This window comes from Nomascus leucogenys, chromosome 10, assembly GCF_006542625.1.
Source record: "Nomascus leucogenys isolate Asia chromosome 10, Asia_NLE_v1, whole genome shotgun sequence".
Taxonomy (NCBI): Eukaryota; Metazoa; Chordata; class Mammalia; order Primates; family Hylobatidae; genus Nomascus; species Nomascus leucogenys.
The window spans coordinates 79,134,590-79,153,763 of record NC_044390.1 but is presented as its reverse complement, the minus strand read 5'-3'; the positions used below and the strand labels follow the sequence as shown (position 1 = coordinate 79,153,763).

Sequence of the window (19,174 nt, the reverse complement as noted above, 5' to 3'; positions counted from 1 at the left end):
CCTGCCCCTTCTGTATCTGTCTGCTTTTTATTACTCCTGCCTCTTGCTCCTTTTAATTCCTAATGCCACTTAACAACTTTGTTTCCCTGTCACCTCGTCTTTCTGTTTTTGTTCTTTCTGCTTGGCTTTCTTCTCCACTTGTCACTACCTCTCTCCTTGCCCTCAAGGTACAGAGCAGGATTCAGTATAGGAGGAGCCCAGCTGGGGTAGGGGTGGAGCCACCTGTTCACAGCTTCAGGATTCAGAACCTGACTAGAAAGGATCGACTGCTCAAGGGTAGCTGGGACTGAAGTCCCTATGACCTTTCCACTAGAGGCTAGCATTCTGGAGGACAGTTGGGACTTGGTAAGGTCAGAAGCTCTCCCTGTCTTCCTTTGTGTTCTCCCTTTCTTCCTTCCTGTTCTGCATTTTTCACTCACAATCTCTGTCTCCATACTACTAACTTTTCTTCAGTTTCTCTGTTTTACTATTCTATCTTTCCTCTTTCTACCTATCAGTGAACTCTAGTATTTGTCTCTTCTGTTACCTATTCTTTCCACACATCTCTGTATTCTCTCTCAACATTTAACTTTTTCTACCCACTCTCCATTTTGTTCTTCCTTTTATTGGTTTTCCCACCCAGGTTTCTTTTTTCTTAAACTCCTGGCCTCAAGTGGTCCTCTTACCTCAGCCTCTCAAAGTGTCGGGATTACAGGTATGAGCCACAGTGCCTGGCTAGCTTCCCTTTTTCATTTAGTCATTTTTCAATCCACATCTCTATTTTTTTAAAAATCATACTATTTCCCAGAGAAATAGAAATAAGAGAGGAAAAAAGGAGCACCTTGTCTTTCCAGGGGCCTGTTCAGCCTTTTGACTCATTCTCAGGCTTATAGTATGTTTTGAGATTAGGCTTTGAAGAAAAATTCATGCTGTACAGATAGTTAATAATGAACTTAGAGTTAGGTTGAATATTCAGTGTAAAAGGTTTAATTTTATTCTTTTTTCCTTGTTTTACTTAGGTTCTTCCTGCAATACAGTGGATACAATTTGTCATGGCTACTCTGAGGTATGTTTATTTAATCTCATATAACTAAACTAGTATAAGCAAAATTCGTCAATTCTGTAGTTTTCCACATTTCCCCCTCGGAGATTTGCTTTTACTCTTTAGTTAAAGAGAAATGATATTCTTTATTATGTTGATATTTTCTTACTAATAAAATGACAACATGAACAACAATAACAACAAAAAATTGATTAAAGGATAACATCTGAACATCAGTGGACAACCTGGTCAACAGGATCAATTGCAAAATCAATAGCAAAGTGCTTACTTAAGCAGCACCTATACTAAAAATTGGAATGACATAGAGAAAATTGGCAGGGCTGAGCTCACACCTGTAATCCCAACACTTTGGGAGGCTGAGGTGGGCAGATCGCTTGAGCTCAGGAGTTTGAGACCATCCTGGGCAACGTGGTGAAACCCTGTCCCTACAAAAAACCAAAATAAAACAAACAAAAAAAAACCCCATAAAAATAGCTGGACATGGTGATATATGCCTGTAGTTCCATCTACTCAGGAGGAGCTGTGGTTGCGCCACTGCATTTCAGCCTGGTTGACAGAGCGAGACCCTATCTCAAAAAAAATTAAAAAAAAAAAAAAAAAAGGTTGGCATGGCCTCTGGATAAGGAGAACGTGCAAATTTGTGAAGCATTCTATATTTGTTTAAAAATATTGGCTGGATATTGTGGCCCATGCCTGTAATCCCAGCATTTTGGGAGGCCAAGGCAGGAGGATGGCCTGAGCCCAAGAGTTTGAGACCAGCCTGGGCAACATAGCGAGACCCTGTCTCTACAAAAAATTTAAAAAAATTAGCTGGGCATGGTAGCAGACACCCGTAGTTTCAGCTATTCAGGAGGCTAAGGTGGGAGGATCACTTTAGCCCAGGAGTTGGAGGCTGCAGTGAGCTGTGATTGTACGACTGTACTCTAGCCCGGGTGACGGAAGGAGACCCCGTCTCTAAAAAAAAAATATGTGCAGGGCTGGGCATGGTGGCCCACACCTGTAATCTCAGTGCTTGAGAGGCCAAAGTGGGAAGATCACATGAGGCCAGGAGTTTGAGACCAGCCTGGGCAACATAGCAAGACCCTGTCTCTACAAAAAATAAAATAATTAGCCAGTTGTGGTGATGCACACCTATAGTCCTAGCTACTCAGGAGGCTGAGACAGGAAGATCACTGGGGCCCAGGAGTTCAAGGTTATGTTGAGCTACAGTGGCACCACTGCACTCCAGCCTGGCTGACATAGCAAGACCCTGTGTCTAAAAATTTTTTTAATGCAGTTTATTTTATATCAATTATGCCAATAAAACTGTAAAAAAAACCCAAAATTAATAACAAAAATGATGGCACTCCATTGTCCTGCTTTAATGATCAATCATCTTCTAAATCTCTCAGTGTTATAGGTTCAAGTTCACTTATTGCCTATGCCGTATTCCAGAATATACAGAAATCTCCAGAGGTGAGTGATTTCTCTTTGTGTTGGATTTGAACTTTTTAGTGACTTAGTCTCTGAAACAAATAACAGATATTACCTGTAAATGGTGAAATAATTCTATGAATTACTTTTAAATTTGTCATGATGATACAATGAGATATTTTTGGCATGGTCAATAGGGCTTCCTTTTCTTCTAGGTAATTATTTTAGCTATACCTTTGAGAGATTAACTTTTTTTTTTTTTTTTTTTTTTTGAGACATAGTCTTGCTCTGTCACCCAGGCTGGAGTGCAGTGGCACAATCTCGGCTCACTGCAAGCTCTGCCTCCCGAGTTCACACCATTCTCCTGCCTCAGCCTTCTGAGTAGCTGGGACTACAGGCGCTCGCCACCACGCCCGGCTAATTTTTTGTATTTTTAGTAGAGACAGGGTTTCACTGTGTTAGCCAGGATGGTCTCGATCTCCTGACCTCATGATCCACCTGCCTCGGCCTCCCAAAGTGCTGGGATTACAGGCGTGAGCCACCGTGCCCGGCCCCGAGATTAACTATTAAATGTGGATTTCTTTGGTATGCATTAATCGCTAAGGCTAAGGAAACAGAATGTTGTCTGAATCCGATATTCACTCTAAGCATAGCAGGAGCTTGCCTAGAGGTGAGTTCTCTGATTTTGATACTTTAGTAAAATTGCTACTGGGACTAGGAGGTAGTTTAAAAACTTTGCTGTATGAAACATACTTATTTTGCTTCTCTGGCCTTCTAGGCAATTGCAATTTTATGGTGAAAACAGAGTAAAAATACATCTTAAACTATTCATACCAAAAAGATCAAATTCAAAACCTTCCTGATTAACAGAGTACTAGGGAGACTGATGTATTTTCTAGCTTAGTAAACAGATTTTAAGAGAAATATAACAACTATTCTCTAACCAGACCAAATAGCAAAAAATTAGACAAAGCATAGGTCAGGACATGTATGGGAGAGCTTTTATATGTGGAAAATGCCATTGGGTTTTATTGGGCCCACTTTAATAATAAAAGTAACGTCTGTATGTTGAACACTTAGTATTTTCCAACTATGCTGAGTGCTTTACATACTTAATCTCATTGGTCCTCATCAATCTATAACAGGGATAGTATTAGGCCCATTTCACAAAAGAGGAAATTGTGGTTCAAGGTCAGGAAATAATTTGTTCAAGTTACACAGTAAGTAGAAGAGCAGGGGTTTTTTTCTTTTTCTTTTCTTTTTTTTTTTTTTTTGAGATGGAGTCTCACTCTGTTGCCGCGGCTGAAGTGCAGTGGCACGATCTTGGCTCACTACAACGTCTGCCGCCTAGGTTCAAGTGATTCTCCTGTCTCAGCCTCCCAAGTAGCTGGGATTACAGGTGACTGCCACCGCGTCTAGCTAATTTTTTTTTTTTTTTTTTGGAGACAGAGTTTCGCTCTTGTTGCCCAGGCTGGAGTGTGATGGTGCAATCTTGGCTCACTGCAACCTTCGTCTCCTGGGTTCAAGCAATTCTCCTGCTTCAGCCAGGGTTTCACCATCTTGGCCTGGTTAATCTTGAACTCCTGATCTCCTGATCCACCTGCCTGGACCTCCCAAAGTGCTGGGATTACAGGTGTGAGCCACCATACCTGGCCAAGAGCAAGGATTTTTAAAAGTCGATACTCTCAACTATAATTGCTCTCCAAACTAAACAAAATTTTTAATATTTATGATATTCTAGATACATTTGCTCAGTGCTTTCAATGTATTTTTCATTTAATCCTTAAAAAACTTTGAGATGGATATTATTAGTCTGATATTGCAGACAAGGAAACTGAATCCTGGTAAGGGGGACTTACCTAAGTTCTTACAGCTAGTAAGTGTTGGAGCTGGAATTTGAATGCAACCTTGTCTTGTTCCAGAGCCTCTCCCCCATACACTTTTAAACCACCAAAATATAATGTCCAGTGAAAATGGATTTTGAAGTTTCAGTGGTAGATTGTGACTGTGTAAGTCAAACTGGAAAGTAAAAGTCTTGATACTGTATTGTCATTGCCTGCCGCCGAAGTAATTTTAAGTCAAACATCTTGTGATTCAGATTTTCTTAATGTTTATTTCCTTTGCTGGAATTTGAGTTCAGATATGATTAAGTTAATAAAGTCTGAGTTACACAATAGAGAGAGCTAAGCTTTATCTCTGAAAGCGGGGTTTCTCAACCTCAGCTTTATTGAGATTTGGGGCTAGATAATTATTTGTAGTCCTGTACATTAGGATGTTTGGCAGCCTTTACCAGCTGGATACTAGTAGTAAATCCCCTGTTCTTCAGTTGTGACAACCAAAAATTTCTTCAAACAATGCCAAATGGTCCAGGTGTAGTGGCAGGTGCCTATAGTTCTAGCTACCCAGGAGGCTGAGGTGGGAGGATTGCTTGAGCACAGAAGTTCAAGGCTGCAGTGAGCTATGATCATATCACTGCACTTCAGCCTGGGTGACAGCAGGACCCCATCTCTTAAAAATAAAAAAATTGCTGAATATCCCTGTGAGGATTGGATCGGGGCAAAATTGTTCTTGTTTGAAAACTACTATCCAAGGTGACTTTCTGGCATAACAGTGGGTTGGGACTTTATAAAGATATAAGGTGTTAAGGTCTAATTTGGCTTAGGACATGACTCTTTTTTCTTATTATTTATAATTAAAACAAAATAGAGATGCTCTTGAGTAGGGAGAGCTCTTGGTTTATTCTGCCCATGGTTTAAATTAAAGACAAATAGAGAGGAAAGCACCAGCCATGGTGGCGCCAAGTCCCTTGTGGTAGCAGAGAGGAATCAGTTGGACCTCACGGGAGCTTGGATGGTCATGGCCTTTACCTTGTACTCACTGCTGCAGGCAGCCCTGCTCTGTGTCAATGCCATTGCCATGCTGCACGAAGAGAGATTCCTCAAGAACATTGGCTGGAGAATAGACCAGAGAATTGGTGGATTTGGGGAAAAGCCAGGAATTAAATCTCAGCTAGTGAACCGTATTCAATCTGTAACAACTGTGATGAGAATGCCATTGATAATAGTAAACTCAATTGCAATTGTGTTACTTTTATTATTTGGATGAATATCAGTAGAGGAAATGGAGACTCAGAAGAGATGCTAGCAGAAGTTATTATTTAGGTCATTACTGGAATAAAGGCTGAGATGGGAGGATCACTTGAGCCTGGGAGGCTCAGGAAGTAAGTAAGTAAGACTGCAATAAGCCAAGATCGGGCCACTGCACTCCAGTCTGGGTGACAAAGTGAGACCCTATTTCAAAAAAAAAAAAAAAGAAAAAAAAAATCAGATCATGAGAGGCAGTAACTCTCCAGGACTGGAATATTTGCTCACAGTTAATGGTAGCTCACTCTGTGCTGAGATTGTTAAAAGAGTGCATAAGACTGTTGTTTCTGTTTTTAAAGATATTTTTCTATCTCTCATTTCTGAGGGATGAATTTTTTTAAAAAGTTTTGAAGTTCTTTGGGACTTAGCCATGATGTGAATGCTTATCCCTAGATGAAATTTAAAGGATTTTAAAAAAGTAATTGCTACACGTAAAATAATAAATAGGTAATTTGAGTAATTTTATTTTGAACTCCTTGGTTAATTATTTTGTTTGTATATTGTTTCAGCTGTGGATAATTCAAATTTATAGACACTATTGCGGAGTAATACTCTCTGATATATCAAGGAGAATTGTGTTAGTCACATGATGATTTTGTTTTACTTTTTTGATGCATTTATTATTTTATTAATTGGACTAAATGTTGAGACCAGACCAGTGTCTACATATTTTCATTGTTAGAAAAATCTACAGAAGTCTACCCTTTCTACAATGATGACTTTAAAAAAAAAAAGCAGCATAAATATTAGCCTGCAAGAGCAGTCCTAAACAATCACAATTAAACTATACTACACAAGAAGACTGTTGTGAAGCATTTACCTCCCCCAAAATCTTTACGGTTCCATTTCTTGGTGAAGTGGCACACTGTGGGTTGTGATTCTTAATTCTTCATTGTGTTTGTCAATAGGACATTCATGCTGGATAGGTTGTCTTTTATTTATTTTTTTATGTCTCAAATCATCTTGTGGGATTGTTTGCTCATCTCGTAATACAGTTTTAAGCAGAAAGGTTGAAACAATGTAAATGGTTTTTGTGAAAATTATTGGTTACTATATATTTTTTTCTTTTTTTTTTTTTTTTTGAGCTGGAGTCTCGCTGTGTAGCCCAAGCTGGAGTGCAGTGGCGCAGTCTCAGCTCACTGCAACCTCTGTCACCAGGGTCTCGGTTCAAGCAATTCTGGCTCAGCCTCCTGAGTAGCTGGGATTACAGGCATGCGCCACTATGCCCAGCTGATTTTTGTATTTTTAGTAGAAACGGGGTTTCACCATGTTGGTCAAGCTGGTGTTGAACTCCTGACCTCGTGATCCACCCTCCTTGGCCTCCCAAAGTGCTGGGATTACAGGCGTAAGCCACCGCGCCCAGCCCAGTTACAATATTTTTAAAGAGCTAGAATGGCCTCTTTGTAAATAGAAGAACATTTGTAAATAAAGTTGAATTTCTAAGTAAAAAAAAAGGACACATACAAATGTATATATATGTGGGGTTTTTTTAAAGAGTTTTTGCTTTCATGTTTAGGACCATATCTTATGCTTTTTTGGGTTTTCTTTATTACCAGTCACTATGCTGGTTGTATTTTTCTTAAGAGCATGAGCTATATTATACATTTCTTTGTATTTCCTTCAAAATAATGCCTTGTTATACATAGGAGGGGTAGAATGTTTCTTGATTTCAATAATAGGTACTCAGTTAATTTTTGTTGTGTAATTGATTGAACTTTATCTTCTGTTATTAGAATTGAGTGCAAGCAAACCTCACCTTGTTTTGTCCTCCTTTGCCCTGCCAAAGACTTCTGATATGTTTTAACATCTCCCTATACATAGGGCCCTTACCTTTCCTTTCCCCTTTTCCCCCTTTCCCTTTCCTGAGAGTCTTGCTTTGTCATTCAGGCTGGAGTGCAGTGGTGTGATCTCGGCTCACTGTAACCTCCATCTCCTGGATTCAAGTGATTCTCCTGCCTCAGCCTCCCAAGTAGCTGGGACTACAGGCATGTGCCATCATGCCTGGCTAATTTTTTTGTATTTTTAGTAGAGACAGGGTTTCACTACATTGGTCAGGCTGGTCTCGAACTCCTGATCTCAGGTGATCTCGCCTCGGCCTCCCAAAGTTCTGGGGATTACAGGCATGAGCCACTGCGCCTGGCCTCATAGGGCTATTTCTTGAATTAATGATTAGAATGTTATTGCTCACAAAAGCTGCATGGCTGCTTTTCTTCTCCAGGGATTATTTATGTGAAAGTTGATTATACATATTGGATCATTCTTGTCATACCCAACTAAATTGGAGTCGAGAAGCCAAGGGGAACAAGCTCTCAGAGCACATAGCACCTGCTCCAATAATTAATATTTTCACAAGCCCAGCTACTGAAATAGCCCAATGTAACCCTGAGACCAGTTTGATCTTGTAGTTGCCAAAATGACTTGCCCTGACTCTTAGGACTAGTTTTACATACCATGGTCACCCACTAATCAGAATTTGCCAACTCCCAAAACTTTCTTTGGTGCCAGTGAGCTTGCTTTCAAAACAACATGTACTATTTCCCTTTCTAATAAAACTCCCAGTCATCTCTTTGTTCTTCAGACATGTCCAAGACCACGCTGTCTGTGTGTATGCCCTGAAATGCAATTCTTGCTTCCCAAATAAAACATTTTAAATTTAGAGATTTGTCTCTATATATTTATTGGCTTCACCATTTCATATTTAGTCTTAGTTTTTTTAATCTCTTAACAGTTATAAACTTATGATAGGTCGTAAGCCAGTAGAATCTATGACTGTGCCATCCAGCTGGAATTTTAGCAAGCTTACCCAGAGAAAAGGCCATATGTGGTTAACATAATAGCTGATATTTATTAAATACTTTATACTTTTAAATGTTTTATTACATATTATTTCACTTTTTTATGTTTCTGTTAGCCAAGGCAACTTGACCATCTAACCCTATTAACAAGATATTAATTAGCATCTTATCTCTTTTTCTGGTTTGGGAGAAACATATGAGAAAAATCCTCTTGTACAGGTGGGCTTGGGAGAAAGAGATGAGAAAAATTCTCTTTTGTACACGTGGGGAGATTAGTTCTCATATTAGGTAATATCTGTTTTTTGTTTGTTTGTTTGTTTTGTTTTTTTTTAGATAACAGGATTTTGCTCTGTCATTCAGGCCATAGTACAGGATCATAGCCTACTGTAGCCTCAAACTGCTAGGCCCAAGCCATCCTGCCACCTCAGCTTCCTGAATAGCTGAGACTACAGGTGCACGCCACTATATCCAGCTAATTTTTTTAATTTTTGATTTTGTAGAGACAGGGGTCTCATTATGTTGCCAAGGCTGGCCTGGAACTCCTGGCTTCATTCAGTCTTCCCGCCTCAGCCTCACAAAGTGCTGGGATTACAGGCTTGAGCCACAATGCTTGGCCAGGACTTTATAATTTGTAAATGTATTTTTTTATTGTGAGATATATCAGACATGAATTATAATGCATGAAACATGTATGTACTGTTTAAAGAATGATTATAAACAAACACTAGTGACAAGAAATGGAACATTACCTGTACCTCCAGACATATACCTATTGAGGTTCTTCCCAATCACAGCTCTCCCTTTCACCTCTAGAGATAATCAGTATCCAGATTTCAGTCCTGTTGCTTTTTGTTCCCGTTAATACTTGCTGTTATCGGACTTTTAAAATTTTTGCCATGGGTGTGTAATTATTTTCTTATTGTGGTTTTAATTTTTCGTTTCCTTTGTTACTAATAAAGTAGGCTATATTTTCATATCTTTATGTCCATTTGGATTTCCTCTTTTGTTAAATATTTTTGCCTGTTTTTCTGTTGAGTTTTTCTTATTGCTTTATAATTTTTTTAAAACACAATTTGGATCCTTTGTCAGTTATATGTGTTACAAATATCTTCTCCTATTTTGTGGTATGTCTTTTTACTTTCTTTATGGTGTCTTGACACAGACTTAATTTTTTCATTTTAATGTGGTTGATTTTTTTCATTATTTCTTTTAGAGCTTTTTGTGTTTTGTTAGGAAAATTTTCCCTAACCAAAAATTGAAGACATTCTCCTATAGAATGTAGAAAAAGGTTTACGTTTTTGCCCTTTTGCATTTAGGTCTATAAACCACTTGGAATGGAAATTTTTTTTTTTTTTTTTTTTTGAGACAGGGTCTTGTTCTGTTTCCCTGGCTGAAGTGCAGTGATGCAATCATGGTCACTGCAGCCTTGACCTCCTGGGCTCATGTGATCCTCCTGCCTCAGACTCCCAAGTAGCTGAGACCACAAGTGTGTGTCACCATGCCCAGCTAATTTTTTTACTTTTTATTTTATTTTTAGAGATGGAGTCTCACCATGTTTCCCAGTCTGGTCTTGAACTCCTGGGCTCAAGCAGTCCTCCTGCCTCAGCCTCCCAAAATGTTAGGATTATAGACATGTAGTCACTGAGCCTGGCCTAGAACTGATTAGATGGAGTCTCACTCTGTCGCTCAGGCTGGAGTGCAGTGGCGTGATCTCAGCTCACTGCAACCTCCACCTCCTAGGTTCAAATGATTCTCCTGCCTCAGCCTCCTGAGTAGCTGGGATTATAGACGCCTGCCACCATGCCCAGCTAATTTTTGTATTTTTAGTAGAGATGGAGTTTCACCATGTTGGCCAGGCTGGTTTTGAACTCCTGACCTCAGGTGATCTGCCCACCTCCCAAAGTGCAGGGATTACAGACGTGAGCCACCATGCCCGTCCTAGAACTGATTTTTTGAGTGTAGTGTGAGATACAAAGTAGGGGCCTAATTTCATTTTTTTTTTCCTGTATGGATACCCAATTGTTCAAGCTTCATACTTTGAAAAGACTATCTCTTTTCTATTGATTGAAAAAGCCACTTATATCATATATCAGAGATCTACATATATATTGCTGGGTTTAATTTGGGCTGTTTTCATTCTGTTCACCTATTTGTCCATCCCTGTACTAGTACCACAGTATCTTTACTCTAGGTCTATGTTAGTTTTTGTAGGGAGACCCCCTGAAACTATTGCTACGGAATAAAAGATGAAATGCTCCTGATTATTATACAAAATTGCATACAGGGTTGCGTAAAGACAATGCAAGGTTGGGCTGCCAGAATGAGCCAACAGCGCGTGATGTGCTTCTCCCTGCAGAGAGCCTATAAACTGACATGCAGTCAGGGAGGTTTCACATCACCAAGATTACTATCCCAGAAAAGCAGATGTTCATAGCTCTGGGAATGGAATGTGACCCTTGTGGAGAGCCTATAAATGGACGCATAAGGGGCGCCTGTTCATATGGATAAGATAGGGTTATAAACGCCCTTATCTTGCCACAGCTTTTCTAGGTCTCTTTAGGGTTAAGGCATACCCGCTTCTGAGAATTTGTGGTCTAACCGGTTGTTTCACGTCCTGTTTCTATTGATTGTTTGCAACCAGCTTTTGCTGCAAATATTACTGCTGATTAGTATCTTACTAAACATAGGTTATGGATAGACTGTGTTTCTGTTTTAAGGCTCTGTTAGAAATTGCTGAGACACACACTATATTGTCAATTCTTATCTCTGTATACTGTACTTCTGCATACCGATGTTACATTAAGGCATTACTTCATCCCCATGTGATCATCTCACCTCATAATCAAATGACCCTAAATCCCTCACTAACCTACCCCCGCCCTCACTAAACTTAATAATAAATGCTGGTATATCCAGTGCATTGGTGGTATCGCAGGACCAGAAGGCGATGACACCCTGGACCCAGCTTTCACTATTTTGTGTGCGTCTTTTATTTCTCGACCTGCCGATCCACCTGGGAACAAAGAAAGAGCCCCATTGCATTGTGGGCTGCTGGCCAGATCCCGCAATAAGTCTTAAGATGAGGTGGGGCAAGTTCTCCTTTTTTTTCAAGAGTGTCTTGGTTATCTTAATATTTTGTATTTCTTTCTTTTTTTCCTGAAGAGTTGGGTTTATTTCAGTAGTAAATTTGAAACTCTTGACTTAAGCAAAAGTACTATAGTAATTATATCAGGAATAGACAATTTCCTACACTGTCAAATATATGAAAGTTCCTTTTGTACTTTCTTCAACACTGATCAACATGCAGTTTCAGTCCACATTTGCTTTGATCTGTCTGCTGAGTTAACCCGAGCTGCTTCTTCAGAGATTCTGGCATCTTGGGTGGGGGAGGGCAAGGAAGGCTGAAGTAGACCTTCACAGAATCATAGATAAACTACTGTAGCGCAGTCAGAGTACCAGTCATAATGATACAGACAAACAGTCCCTTCCATACACCTTTAAATCCAAGTCTCTGGAGGACTTGAGAAGCACTGCTGCCTTTTTCTTTATTCGACACAGATACCACAGAATCATCAGGGTGAGAAACAATTGCACAAAACACTCCAGGTATGTAACCTGCTACAAATGTTACAACCAGCTCCTCTGCCTTTGAACATTCACCACAGGGCTTCCAAACCACAAACTTGTACAATGCTTCAACAGTACCTTAAAAGCAGGCAAACTTCATCATGGCATATGCTGTCTCATCCAGAGAGGAGCAACCCCTTTGTAAATGTTTTTAGGCCTTCTTCCTTATACGTCTTGGAAGCTGCCTCCCTCAAAGTCTTGGTCTAACCTTGTTGGGTTTGAATTTGAACTGTAGCAGCTTCCGTAGGGCAATCACAGCAAAGAATTCAGCACTGGCGGAGGCAGCCAAATACAGTGATGTGCACCAGAGGTAACATGCTCTGGGAGTATGTTGCTATACAAGACGTTAAAGACTTCACAGAAGCCAAACTTGCAGAGCCCCTGCGTGGAGTGGCCAGTGAAAGTCAGAGCCCGTCCTTTAGCCAAACAATGAATACCATCCTCCTTAAGTGTAACTGAGAATCCATTAAATATGCCATTGTACTTTTGTGGGTCCACCTACATACAGCATTTCACTAAACCCAGGGGAGTGACCGCAGTGTGTGTCAGACCACAACCTAAGACCCAATGAGAGCCACACAGTGCATAATACTTCGTGGAGTCAACTTCACAACTGTACTTTTATAAGGCAGCAGCTGCCAGGTTAAGAGAGCAGTGGGGGGGCCCTGCGTGTCTTGTGGGACTGCTGTGGAGGTCCGTGAGGCCATCATCCACCAGCTGCAGGTGTGGCACATCAAAGGAGTTTGCCCATGCCAGGTGTGCCATGGATGAGAGCTTCTCCCTAAGATGGCAAACACCCCACTGTTACTCCCTTGGATTGTGGCTCACAGGGTGATATTTTGTACTTCTAGATCAGATTTAGAGTTAGCTTGTCAAGTTCCACAGGAAAATAGGTTGAGATTTCACTGAGATTGTATTTAATCTTTAGGATTCCCTCAATAAATGTTTTATAATTTTCTCCATAGAATGACCAAAACTATTTTTAGATAAGTGGGAATGGGGATGCCAAAAGGAGAAGGATAAGAAAAAGACAAATTTCACCAGTGTGGTCAGAAATTGAAAGGCAACATATACAGTTCATTCTGACATTTTTCAGTATTGCTGACTTTTTACCCTGACTTTTTATTACTGTAAACATGTTTTCATTTTCTTTAAGTCCTCAGCCACATTCCTAAACACTTAGCAGAATACCTCATTTCTTATATTTAGAAGATGTTGCCATTGGGCTCGGTGGCTCACGCCTGTAATCCCAGCACTTTGGGAGGCTGAGGCAGGTGGATCACAAGGTCAGGAGATCGAGACCATCCTGGCTAACACGGTGAAACCCCATCTCTACTAAAAATACAAAAAATTGGCCAGGCGTGGTGGTGGGCACCTGTAATCCCAGCTACTTGGGAGGCTGAGGCAGGAGAATGGCATGAACCCAGGAGGCGGAGCTTGCAGTGAGCCGAGATCGTGCCACTGCACTCTAGCCTGGGTGACAGAGCGAAACTCTGTCAAAAAAAAAAAAAAGAAGATGTTGCCTGTGCCACTAAACCACTCTCAATTGTCTCCTTGTGGTACATCTCCACCACAAAATTTCTCATCTTTCCACTCTTTTTTTAACCCTATACCTAAGAAAGGAATGTCCCTGTGAGTAAGACGGTTCAGTACTAATCTATCCATGAGTACTCTGATTCCAGAACAGTTGGGATAACTGTGGTTATAGTGGTTATAGATTCCTTCCTATCTGTAGTCTTCCTTTGCATTCCCCACAATCAACCAATGGCAGAGGCCCCAGAAAAATGATGCCAGTTTCCTGCTAGAAACATAAAATGTAAGAATTGTTACATTGTTAACATTCTCCTAGCTACATCACATATGAAATGAGGATTTTATTATTTTGACAGATAAGACCACTTTTTTATCTGAGCTTCTGTGACCTGCTCCTGGGACTTTGCTGGCTCACAGAGACACTTCTCTATGGAGCTTCAGTAGCAAATAAGGACATCATCTGCTATAACCTACAAGCAGTTGGACAGGTGAGTGCTACAAGACTGTCACTGCACCTTACAAGAAAGGCACACTCAGATCTAAATAGAAACAAAGATGATTCACCTTGGGAAGTGGAGACTTGGTCTGTCACCAGGCTGGAGTACAGTGGTGCGATCTCGGCTCACTGCAAGCTCTGCCTTCAGGGTTCACACCATTCTCCTGCCTCAGCCTCCCGAGTAGCTGGGACTACAGGCGCCTGCCACCACGCCTGGTGAATTTTTTTTGTATTTTTAGTAGAGACGGGATTTCACCGTGTTAGCCAGGATGGTCTCGATCTCCTGACCTCATGATCCACCCACCTCGGACTCTCAAAATGCTAGGATTACAGGCATGAGCCACCTCACCCAGCTATTTTTTTTTTTTTGAGACAGGGTCTCGCTCTGTCACCAGACTGGAGTGCAGTGGTGCGATCTTGGCTCACTGCAACCTCTGCCTCCTAGGTTCAAGCGATTCTCCTGCCTCAGCCTCCTGAGTAGCTGGGACTACAGGCGTGCACCACCAGGCCAAGCTAATTTTTGTACTTTTAGTAGAGACGAGGTTTCACCATGTTGGCCAGTATGGTCTCGATCTCTTGACCTCATGATCTGCCAGCCTCAGCCTCCCAAAGTGCTGGGATTACAGGTGTGAGCCACCGTGCCCAGCCAATGAATACTTTTTATAACCTGTTTTTATTATTCAACATATTGTGACCATATTTCCAGGTAATGAAATACTTTTCTATAACATCATTTGAAATGATTGGATGATTTTGTGTTACAAAAGTAAAATAAACATTGGATTTTGAAAATACTACAGATAATCATATATGGATTGTGTATCTTTCATGAATTTTACCAATGGATTAATCCACATAGTGCCATCAGTATATAATACTGCTTCTATATTTCTGAGACATGTAGTGTGAAAAAAGTAAAGGTTAAAATGCAGCCTATGCTCACTGCTAGATATTTCCTTTGGAATTTGTTACTAGAGGGGAAATTTCTTTCAATTTAGTAAGAAATTAATAATATGTAATTGGTGGTATAAAATCTGTGCACTAATATGTTACCGATCTCATATGAGTTTAAAATGTTTTAGAGTCATATGTTGCTCAGTCCTGCTAATAACCTTATGAATTATATAGAATTAAGGCTGTATTGTTTATTCAGATAATTACAGTCTTTGATCAGAAAAGTCTGTATTAGAATCCTGGACCTGATTAACTTTGTAATGTTTGGCCAGTACCTAATCTTTCTGAACTTCAGTCTCCTAATCTGTAAAATGTTCATTAATAATATTTACTTTGTGCTTGGTACAGATGTGGTTAATGTTACTTTTTTTTGAGACGGAGTCTCGCTCTTTCGCCCACACTGGAGTGCAGTGGCATGATCTTGGCTCACTGCAAGCTCCACCTCCTGGGTTCACACCATTCTCCTGCCTCAGCCTCTCAAGTAGCTGGGACTACAGGCGCCTGCCACCACGCCTGGCTAATTTTTTTTGTATTTTTGGTAGAGACGGGGTTTCACCATGTTGGCCAGCCACTGCAAAACGTGCCAAATTGTAAAGACCATCAAGGCTAGGAAGAAACTGCATCAACTAACGAGCAAAATAACCAGCTAACATCATAATGACAGGATCAAATTCACACATAACAATATTAACCTTAAATGTAAATGGGCTAAATGCTCCAATTAAAAGACACAGATGCAAACTGGATAAAGAGTCAAGACCCATCAGTGTGCTGTGTTCAGGAAACTCATCTGTGTATATGTACTGGCCTTTATTTTGTTGAGATAGTTTTCTTCTGTTCCTAGTTTGGTTCTGTTCCTAGTTTGGGGATTTTTTGAGTGGGTGTTTTTTTTTTTTAATCATGAAAGGGTATTGAATTTTGTCAAATACTTTTCTGCATTAATTGTAATCATCATATAGTTTTTTCCCTAATTCTATTAATGTGATATATTAATTGATTTTTGTATGTTGAACCATCCTTGCATTCCAGGAACAGCTCCTATTTCGTCATGGTGTATAATCCTTTTTTTTTTTTTGAGACGGAGTCTTGCTCTGTCACCCAGGCTGGAGTGCAGTGGCGCAGTCTCGGCCCACTGCAAGCTCCGCCTCCCGGGTTCACGCCATTCTCCTGCCTCAGCCTCTGCGAGTAGCTGGGACTACAGGCGCCTGCCACCACGCCCGGCTAATTTTTTTGTATTTTTAGTAGAGACGGGGTTTCACCGTGGTCTCGATCTCCTGACCTCGTGATCCGCCCGCCTCGGCCTCCCAAAGTGCTGGGATTACAAGCGTGAGCCACTGCACCCGGCATAATCCTTTTAATGTGCTGTTGAATTTTGTTTGCTACTATTTTGTTGAGGATTTTTGCAACAGTATTCATCAGGGATATTGGTCTGTTCTTTTCTTGTAGTGTCATTGTCTGGCTTTGGTATCAGGGTTTTGCTGGCCTCATAGAATGAGTTGGGAAGCATTGCATCCTATTCAACTTTTTGGAATAACTTGACAGGTTTTGGTGGTAATTATTCTCTAAGTGTTTGATAGAATTTACCAGTAAAGCCATTTGGTTCTAGGCTTTGTGTTTGGGGAAATTTTTTGATTACTGATTAAATCTCCTTACTAGTTATAGGTCTGTTCCAATTTTCTATTTCTAAACTATTATTATTATTACTATTATTATTGTTTGAGACAGGGTCTTGCTCTGTCTCCCAGGCTGGAGTGCAGTGGTTCAATCACAGCTCATTGCAGCTTCAACCTCCTGGGCTCAAGCAATCCTGCCACCTCCTACCCCTGAGTAGCTGAGACCACAGGTGCGTGTCACCGTGCCCAGCTAATTTTTTTGTTTTTTTTTTTAAGATGGAGTCTTGCTCTGTTGCCCATGCTGGAGTACAGTGGTGTGATCTCAGCTCACTGCAACCTCCACCTCCCAGGCTCAAGCGATTCTTCTGCCTCAGCCTCCCAACTGGCTGGGATTACAGGCACACGCTACCATGCCTAGCTAATTTTTGTATTTTTAGTAGAGATGGGGTTTCACCGTATTGGTCAGGCTGGTCTCAGACTTCTGACCTCAGGTGATCTGCCTGCCTCAGCCTCTCAAAGTTCTGGGATTACAGGCGTGAGCCACCATGCCTGGCCCCAGCTAATTTTTTTTTTTAAGAGAGATAGACAGTCTCGCTGTGTTGCCTAGGCTAGTCTTGAACTCCTGTGCTCAAGTGGTCTTCCCACTTCAGCCTCCCAAAGTGTAGTCCCAAAGTGGGATTACAGGCATGAGTCACTGTGCCCAGCCTAAACTATTATTTTTAAAGACTGTATTCTTTGCCTTATGTAGTCACTGAAGTAGCTTTCCATTACCTTAGTGGTGAGCTTGTGATTGGTCAGAAATTTCCTTAGATTCCTCATACAAAAACAAACAAAGAAAAACCTTTCATGGTCTTTGCAGATGGGTTCTGTATTGGAGCATTGTTTCAGTGCTTAGCTAGGTCATTTACACCTCTGCCTTAGCCTTTGCTTCCCTACTTTCATGAAGCCTGAATGTCCATAGGAGTTGCAAATGTAGATTTTTTTCTGAGTATGTGTACTGCTCTGGACATGCATATGGCTTTCTAGATTCCCCAGTATCTGCATGTACTTTTCTGATTGATTGATTGATTGATTTTCTAAATTGACAAATAAAAATTGTATGCATTGGCCAGGCACGGTGGCTCACACCTGTAATCCCAACACTTTGGGAGGCCAAGGAGGGCAGATTGCCTGAGCTCAGGAGTCCGCAACCAGCCTGGGCAACACGGTAAAACCCCGTCTCTACTAAAACACAAAAAATTAGCCGGGCATAGTGGCGTGCGCCTGTAGTTTCAGCTACTCGGGAGGCTGAGGCAGGAGAATTGCCTGAACCGGGGAGGCAGAGGTTGCAGTGAGCCAAGATCACACCACTGCACTCCAGTCTGGGCAACAGAGCGAGACTCCGTCTCAAAAAAAAAAAAAAAAAAAGGTATGCATTTATGATGTAAAACATAATGTTTTAATATATGTATACATTTTGGAATGGCTAGATCATGCTAGTCAGCATATCCATTACCTCACATACTTAACATTTTTTTGTGGTGAGAACGTCTAAAATCTACTCTGTTGGCAATTTTCAAGTATATAATATTATTAACTGTAGTCACCATGTTGTACAATAGATCTCCTGAACTTTTTTCTTGTATCTAACTGAAATTTTATATACTTTGACCAATGTATCCCCAGTATGCCTCCTCCCCACCTCCTAGTTTCTGGTAATCACCATTCTACTATCTACTTTTATGAATTCAACTTTTTATAATTTCACACATAAGTGTAATTATGCACTATTTGTCTTTCTGTGCCTTGCTTATTTCAGTTAGGATAATATACTCCCAAGTTTCTCCTGTTGTTACAAATGACAAGATTTTCTTCCTTTTATAGGCTGAGTAGTATTCCATTATGTATATATACCATATTTTCTTTATCCATTCATCTATTGATGGACACTTAGGTTGATTCCATATCTTGGCTATTACGAATACTGAATACAGGATTTTTTTCAGAGTTCTTATTTCCCCATGTATTTCCTTCCCCAGCCTCTTTCCCAGGCTTTTGGTTCTCTCTGCTGTTTGACCTGTCTGTTATCCCTTGTCCCAGAAGGCTGTGGCTAATATATTTGCCTCTAAGTACTTTTGACATATGCTGTCTTTGAGGCCACTCCTGCTCTGAGAAAATTCCAAGGTGGATGAAATAAAAGCAAGCCCCTATGTTGATCCTGCAGGGAAGGACCAGACACGCCAAAACACATAGCTACAATTATTTGAGAATAAGGTCCATATTGATCCCTGTGGCACTAACAACCTGCAACAGGAATGCAGACTGCTGTCCCCACAGTTGTCATTGAATTAGGGAGTTGGGGGTGGTAAGGCAGGTAAATTAAAATGCCATAACACTCTCTTACCAAAATTTACCATGTCTTCCTTCACTAAGCATTCCCCTGGGTTTTGTAAATTTTTGATTAGATTCTAGAGCTCAAAAAAAGTTGGTTTTGACTGGTTTTTATCCAGCTTAATTGTTGCTTTAGTGGACGGATAGATTTTTGGAGTTCTGTACTCCATCATTTTCTGTGATGTTAC

General features: G+C 40.7%; 1 protein-coding gene and 2 pseudogenes across 1 annotated transcript in view; 2 read left to right on the top strand and 1 right to left on the bottom strand.

Annotated features, from left to right (window-relative positions):
- TMEM116 (transmembrane protein 116) overlaps positions 1 to 19,174 on the top strand; it is a 90,896-nt gene that overhangs the window by 13,695 nt on the left and 58,027 nt on the right. The window contains exons 2-4 of the mRNA XM_003274411.4: positions 999 to 1,045; positions 2,434 to 2,497; positions 13,910 to 14,041. Of these exons, the coding sequence (XP_003274459.1) occupies positions 1,032 to 1,045; positions 2,434 to 2,497; positions 13,910 to 14,041 (210 nt within the window). The 5' untranslated portion in view covers positions 999 to 1,031. The remainder of the gene's footprint in view (positions 1 to 998; positions 1,046 to 2,433; positions 2,498 to 13,909; positions 14,042 to 19,174) is intronic.
- Positions 5,312 to 5,585, top strand: LOC100585990 (annotated as a pseudogene).
- LOC101176865 lies at positions 11,680 to 13,216 on the bottom strand (annotated as a pseudogene).